This window comes from Fukomys damarensis, unplaced genomic scaffold, assembly GCF_012274545.1.
Source record: "Fukomys damarensis isolate Sample0158 unplaced genomic scaffold, DMR_v1.0_HiC HiC_scaffold_15, whole genome shotgun sequence".
NCBI classification, from domain to species: Eukaryota; Metazoa; Chordata; class Mammalia; order Rodentia; family Bathyergidae; genus Fukomys; species Fukomys damarensis.
In genome coordinates this window covers 22,753,653-22,761,077 of record NW_022900927.1, presented here as the reverse complement: position 1 = coordinate 22,761,077, position 7,425 = coordinate 22,753,653, and the positions used below count along the sequence as shown (strand labels likewise).

The window sequence follows — 7,425 nt, the reverse complement described above, 5'->3', positions numbered from 1 at the left end:
AGCCGGGCCAGTGTCCTTGGGGGCCTGACGGCTGACGGGAGGACCGCAGGGATCTTCTGCCGCCGGGACCCCCGGAGCGGAGTCCTCCCAGCGACACCCCCATCTCCAGCCTGGGTGCTCGCATCCCCCGTGTTCCGCTCCGGCGCCGGCCCGCTCCTGAGTGCCGGTTCTCCCTGCAGCCGCCCCTGGTCCAGGCCATCTTTAGCCGCGATGTGGAGGAAGTGCGTTCCCTCCTCTCGCAGAAGGAGAACATCAATGTGCTGGTGAGTTGGGCGCAGGGAGGATGGCGAGCGCGAATCCGGGCTCCGGTGTACTGTACCCCTGCCCACCAGTGGGGCGGCTCCGTGTCCCCTCTGCTCCGATGCGGCTCGCGCCTTATGGTGGGAACCCGCTCTGCATTTGGGGTTGAACTGCAGGTCAGGTATGGAGCACCGGCCAGTGGGGCTTGGGATGCCTAGAAACGGTGCTCTCTTCGGAACGATGGGGGTCTGCAGCGCACTCACCCCTCTTGGGAGAAGGAGGTTTCTTGTCCCACGGCCCTGACTCCACCCTCCAAGGTGCTTGTCTTTGACTCTCAGTCCTGGGATTTAGGACGCTGCAGAACCCATGGGAAGAGATTGTGGGGCAGGAAGGGCCTGTAGCTCTGAGACATGAACTGGGGTCATGGATAGTTCCTCCCCATAGCCGCTCCTCCTTTCTGCCTTTCCAGGACCAAGAGAGGCGAACCCCATTGCATGCTGCTGCCTACGTAGGTGACGTCCCCATCCTCCAGTTGCTACTGATGTCAGGTGAAAGTGGGGAGCAGGAAGGTGTGGCACGTAGGGAGGGGAGCAGAAGGGAGGAGTCTCTTTTTTCATATTCAGAATTGATCTGTGGTGCTCAGTGCGGATGAGGCTCCAGCTCTGTCCAGATTCCCAGCCTGATGTCTGGTTTCCTTCCCTCCCCTTCCTCACCTCCCATCAAATAGGGTATTGTATCCCCACAGGTGCTAATGTCAACGCTAAGGACACACTGTGGCTGACCCCTCTTCATCGCGCTGCTGCCTCCCGAAATGAGGTATGGGGCCCCACCTACTTTCATTTTCCAAAAATGATGAGCTTACTAAAGGTGGAGTTTAAGGGTTGGAGTGCCTCAGTTCTCTACCTTACTAGCTGTTCTACCCCAAGTAGGGAGGAGATCAGACTTCTGCTCCTTCCTTCTGCCCCTAGAACTAGCTGGTAAGGGGGCTGAGTGCTGCCAATTGATGTGACGTCAGGAAGAGCTTAACACTAGGCTGGCAGACTGCGGGGCCCTGCTGCCAGGCCTGAGTGACTCATCCCTCCCTGGGGGGCCACCTTGAGTTTGATCCCCCTCTGGGCACTAGGATTTCTTTCCTTGTAGTGGTGGGTGGAGGTCATGATCTTTTCCACCCCTCCCCATGAGCAGCACAGGAGAGTTGAATGCACAGGGGCCAGACATACCTCATAGGTGGGATTATACCCTAGGGTCTTCAACCCTGAAAAGAGGGAAAGGAGACCTCCTTTTGGATTCTCCAGCACGTCTTTGGTTCCAGCCACCAGAGGGAGGGGCTGAGGCCAATGGGAGTGACGTGGGTGGTGATTAGGAGGGGCATTTTAGCCTTGGTTTTAGAGAGGAACCACTGTATTACTACTGAGTTAATAGAAATTATTTTTAGTGCTCATGGAAGGGCCAAGGAGGATATTTGGGCCGTTACTGTAGCAGGAGCATTTATTTTTCCTGGAAGTAGTAGGGTTTGGCATATATGGATCTACCTGTGTAGATTTGTGGTAGATGTGTATGTGAGTGGCAGTCTCAAAGGCTAGGCTGGGGAGTGTTACCAACTGGCTTGAGGAAAAGGAAGTAGTCCTTGTTTTCCTCAACAAGGCAAGGAAGATTTTAAGCTCTGAGGAGATCCACAAAATGGGAAGTAGCTATGGAACATCTAGGTATGTTGAGAAAATTAGACTGTGCTGGATGGGATGGTGCCGTTAAGTGCCATCTGACCTGTTTTTCTTTCTGCTTCCTCCTGTTTTATTCCTGCTCCTCCTCTTATCTTCTCTTCTGTCCCCTGCCCTTCCACAGAAGGTGCTGGGACTGCTGCTGGCACATTCAGCAGATGTGAATGCCCGAGACAAGCTGTGGCAGACACCACTGCATGTGGCTGCTGCCAACCGGGCCACCAAGTGTGCTGAGGCTCTTGCACCCCTTTTGAGCAGCCTCAATGTGGCCGACAGGAGCGGGCGCAGTGCTCTGCATCATGCAGTGCATAGTGGGCATCTTGAGGTGAGGACCACTCCAATCCAAGCCCAGCCTTCCCTTTCCTTCCTGCTCACCTTTCTCTGCTTTTGGGCCATCAAGCCTGGGGCAGAAGTAACCCAGATGGTTATGCGAACACTTGGGACTCAAGTTCCGAATGAATGGTTGCACTAGCTTGGCTATTTATTTATCTTTGGTAGGGATTGAACACAGAGTCTTGTGCATATTAGGCAAACGCTGTACCACTGAGCTATGTCCCTAGCTCCTAGATTGAAAAATAAAATTTTTTTTTGAAGCAGGTCTTGCTATGTACTTCTGGCTGGTCTTGAACTTACTGTGTAGCCCAGGTTGGTCTCAAACTTGTGGTGATCCTCCTATTTCAGCCTCCAGAGTGATGGGATTATAGACATGTGTTACCACACCAGGTATTAGATTGAAATTCTTGACTTAAGACTATAGGAGGTTAATAAACTCTGAAGATGCATGGAAAATGTTTGTGTAGATGCCTTTTTCTAAAGAGAGAGCCTCTGTCTTTCAATACATTTTTAGTCTAGTGTTTTGTTTCTTTGTGTGTGTTTGTGTTACCAGGAATTGAAATCAGGACCTTGTTCTTGCCAGGCAGGTGAGGTGCCACTGAGCTAAATCCCTGGCCCTCACCATTTTTTTTTTTTTTGGCTGTACCCGGGAATCGAACTCAGGAACTTGCTCTTGCCAGGCAGGCACAGTGCTATTGAGTTACATCCCCAGCCCCCTCAACACATTTTTAAATATTTGTATGAATTTGAGGACCACAGGAACACCTGAAGAAACTCCCTTGAGTTTCCCACAAAATTCCAAATTTATCTGGTGTCTTTTCCTTAGTGCCTGTTTCTCCTTTTCCTCTAGTCCTCCATATTTTTCTGCTCATGAACAAAAGTATTAGGCCAGCATCACCAGCACTATAAAAAAACAAAAGACACAAGACTGTGTCCAGCTTTTTAGATGAGAGGTCTCTGCCCTTATGTGGGTTGAAGGCATGAACCTGATTCCGGCTTTTATGCCCTGATACAGACAGTGAATCTGCTCCTCAACAAGGGAGCCAGCTTGAATGTCTGTGACAAAAAGGAGCGGCAGCCTCTGCACTGGGCAGCTTTTCTGGGTAAGAATACATTTGACTTTTAGGGTTCCTAGGGTATGGATATGTTTTTTTTTTTTTTTGTACCAGGGATCCAACTCAGGTCTTTGTGCAGTGGCACCACTGAGCTAAATCCCCTTCCACCTCTTTGAGAGTATTCTCTTTTCCTAGGGCATTTGGAAGTCCTGAAACTGCTAGTGGCACGTGGTGCAGACCTTGGCTGTAAGGACCGCAAGGGCTATGGGCTGCTTCACACAGCTGCAGCCAGTGGCCAGATTGAAGTGGTGAAGTACCTGCTCCGCATGGGGGCTGAGGTCAGGTGCTGAGTGCTGGGGCTGGGGACTACGGGCAGGGAATTAGATGGAAGTTGGAGTCCAGAAATAGGAAGATGATGAGATTTTTGAGAAGTTGGGAGGATATGGTGAGAAGGTCTAAGCAGGGCTTACATTATATAATAATACCCTCATTGTTTTTGGTCAGAAACCTGGGGGGACTGAGACAGTCAGATTTCTGAGACTCTCGGCTACATGTGCTGCTTCCACATTGTTTAAACTGATACATTCCTTACCCTCACTCCTGGGAATCCAGATTGATGAGCCCAACGCTTTTGGAAACACAGCTTTGCACATCGCCTGCTACCTGGGCCAGGATGCTGTGGCTATTGAGCTGGTGAATGCAGGAGCCAATGTCAACCAGCCGAATGACAAGGGCTTCACGCCGCTGCATGTGGCTGCAGTCTCCACCAATGGCGCTCTCTGCTTGGAGCTGTTGGTCAATAATGGGGCTGATGTCAACTACCAGGTGCCTGAAGGGATGAGTTTTAGATCAGTGGGGAGAGGAACCTAGGACTGGGGGTCCTGATGATACCCAGATAGCTCTCCTGGGGAATTGTCCACTTGCCTCCTGGGGTGTTGAGATCTTGCTAGGGACTTGAGAATATAGGCTAAAAAGATACTCATCTGTCCCCTCAGTCATTAGGGATGTGACCTTTAAAAGCGGGATCGGGTATTTTCTGAGTGTTGTACTGAAAAAAACCCCACCATGTTTCCACAGAGCAAAGAAGGGAAAAGTCCTTTGCACATGGCTGCCATTCATGGTCGTTTCACACGCTCCCAGATTCTCATCCAGAATGGTATGGACTTAGAATTTCTGTTCATCTACTCTTTCCTCAAGGAGCTCATTTCTAGAATCCCTTACTTTCCTTCTTCCTCCTCTCCCATCTTCCAGGCAGGAAAGGCACTTGTGTCTTTGACCTGCCCACTCCCCTAAGACTTTAAAACACAATATCTTATGTCAAACATCATACATGTAATAAGCATTCACCTGGTAACTAACTGGTGTAAGTGGTCCTAAACGTGAGTCTGTGTGTGTGTCCTGGACTCAGGTAGTGAGATTGATTGTGCTGACAAGTTTGGGAACACGCCCCTGCATGTGGCTGCTCGATATGGACATGAACTGCTCATCAGCACCCTTATGACCAATGGCGCAGATACTGCCCGGTAAGTCAGGGCCCCTGACCCCACTTCGGGGCTGCCTCAGATGTATGCATTAGGGGTTGGGATTTAGCTCAGTGGTTCTGCTGCCTGCCTCGCAAGCACAAGGGCCCAAGTTCACTTCTCAGTACCCAAACGAAAAGAGATCTACGCATACTACTCACATTAAATGTGAAGTTACAAAGATGCTTGCTGAAGGGAAGATTGTGGGACCTCCTACCCTGACTCCTAGGATGGTGATAGGTCATGATAATTGGCCCCTCCTTAACCCAAAGACTAAACCCCTCACTTCTCCCCAGGCGTGGTATCCACGACATGTTTCCCCTGCACTTAGCTGTTCTCTTTGGATTCTCTGACTGTTGCCGGAAGCTTCTATCCTCAGGTATGTGCTGACTTACTGGGGGTTTGCAGGTGTGCCTCCGCCTCGGTGCTGTCAGATGTGACCTGTGGCTGGTCTGCCCCTCTAGGTCAGCTGTACAGCATTGTGTCTTCACTCAGCAATGAGCACGTGCTTTCAGCGGGGTTTGACATCAACACACCTGACAACCTTGGCCGCACCTGTCTTCATGCTGCTGCTTCTGGAGGGTGCGTTCGCCTTCTTCTCTCCCAGGCCTTGAGAAGAGAGCTTGCTAGGGCCTGGATCCCCACTGCCAGCCAGCTCCATTTCTGTCACAGTGAGAGCAGTTGCTGTACAAGCGGCTGTCCACTTCCAGCCTCTTAGCCTGTCCTTGTGCCTGGACAGCTTCTTGAAGCCCTAACTCTTACCCCTTGGCTTCCTTTTAGGAATGTTGAATGTCTTAATTTGCTGTTGAGCAGTGGAGCTGACCTGAGGAGGAGAGACAAATTTGGAAGGTAAATGAATATGAAGGGGTATGCATAGGGAGTGTCTGACTAAAGAAAATGGCAGGGGGAGCTAAGTACAGAGAATATTGCAAAAACAGCTTTTGACAGCATATGTTGCTTTTGAGTCTGTCCCTGATTCTTTCATCTGCTCTCCTTCCCCTGTTCCTAGGACCCCACTGCACTATGCCGCTGCCAACGGTAGCTACCAGTGTGCAGTGACACTGGTGACTGCTGGGGCGGGAGTCAATGAGGCTGACTGTAAAGGCTGCTCTCCCCTCCACTACGCTGCTGCTTCTGACACATACCGGAGGTGAGGCTCCCACTTCGCCCTGCTCAAGCCCACGCACCTCCCTGAGCTGCCCCAACCTCTTTGCCTGTCTTCCCCAGAGCGGAACCCCACACTGCTTCCAGCCACGATGCTGAAGAGGACGAGCCACTGAAGGAGTCCCGCAGGAAGGAGGCCTTCTTGTGAGTAGCAGAGCAGACCCCTAGGGTGTGTTTGCCCCACAGCTCTGAGCCTGGCCCTGGTTTCCCTCCACTCTGAGTCTGCCACCGTGCTATACCACCAGCAGCTGTGGCTGGGTGTGAGCGAAGACCAGAGTGTGAGACAGAGTTGCTCTCCTCAGGGACCAGCATGGGGATTCTCGTGAAGACTAAAAGCTAAACACAAAACCATTCACTTAATCTTTTTAACTTCTACCTCTTTTTTTTTTTTTTACGGGGAATCAAACTTGGGCCGCTGTGCTCACAAGGGGGGGGGCGGAACCACTGAGCCAAATCCCCAGCCCTAACCATTCGCTTATTCCACAAGCTTTAACTGAGTATTTATTTACTAGGTTCCAAAAACTGTGTCAAGTGGTCTTTTAAAAATAAGTGATTTTTTTTCTGTGCCCAAGATTGAACCCAGGGCTTACTCCATGCCAGGCAAATCCTCTATTATTGAGTCCATCTGCAGTCCTAAGGCTAGAAGATGAGTTACTCTGGAAACTCACTGGTAGCGTGCAGTGCCCTGAGTTCAGTCCCCAACAGTAAAACAAAACAAGACGAAACACCCAAAACAAAAAAAGATGACTCAGGGCCAGGGATTTAGTTCAAGTGCAAGGTCCTGAGTTTGATTCCCTGTACCCCCCCCCAAAAAAAAAGATGACTCCAAATTTTCATCCTTTAAAAACTAATCAACTGGGCTGGGGATTTAGCTCAGTGGCACAGAGCCTGCCTCGTAAGCACAAGGTCCTGAGCTTGATCCCCAGTACCAAAAAAACAAAAACAAAACTAATCGACTATTGGGAAAATAATTAAAAGGACTCTTACATAGTACTTACTAATGTAAGAAGTTAATTATGGGAAAATTAGGTGTGTGTATGGAAATTTTGCACCATTTTCTTAATTTTCTATAAATCTGACTATTCTAAAAGAAAAACTGAGCTGGGCATGGTGGCACATGACTGTAATCCCAGCACTCAGGAGACTGAGGCAGGAGGATCGCTGTGAGTTCAAGACTACCCTGGGCTACATAGTGAATTCCAGGTCAGTCTCAACTACATAGTGAGACCCTGTCTCAAAAAACCAAAAAAAAATTTATTTACAAAAATGATACTAGAGGGCCAGGGTTCTGCCACCTGCCTTGCAAGTGAAAGGTCCCAAGTTCGATCCCTGGTGTTCCCCCCCTGCAAATGACACTACACTGGTAGTGGTGGTGCGTGCCTATAATCCACTCTT

General features: G+C 50.1%; 1 protein-coding gene across 1 annotated transcript in view; it reads left to right on the top strand.

Annotated features, from left to right (window-relative positions):
• The window catches only part of Ankrd52 (ankyrin repeat domain 52), a 28,199-nt gene that overhangs the window by 9,660 nt on the left and 11,114 nt on the right, over positions 1–7,425 (top strand). Inside the window, exons 2-15 of the mRNA XM_010644830.2 lie at positions 50–263; positions 710–788; positions 986–1,056; positions 2,083–2,283; positions 3,307–3,394; positions 3,542–3,684; positions 3,959–4,171; positions 4,424–4,502; positions 4,755–4,869; positions 5,163–5,245; positions 5,331–5,448; positions 5,647–5,715; positions 5,876–6,016; positions 6,094–6,174. Coding sequence (XP_010643132.1) covers positions 50–263; positions 710–788; positions 986–1,056; positions 2,083–2,283; positions 3,307–3,394; positions 3,542–3,684; positions 3,959–4,171; positions 4,424–4,502; positions 4,755–4,869; positions 5,163–5,245; positions 5,331–5,448; positions 5,647–5,715; positions 5,876–6,016; positions 6,094–6,174 — 1,695 coding nt within the window. The remainder of the gene's footprint in view (positions 1–49; positions 264–709; positions 789–985; positions 1,057–2,082; positions 2,284–3,306; positions 3,395–3,541; positions 3,685–3,958; positions 4,172–4,423; positions 4,503–4,754; positions 4,870–5,162; positions 5,246–5,330; positions 5,449–5,646; positions 5,716–5,875; positions 6,017–6,093; positions 6,175–7,425) is intronic.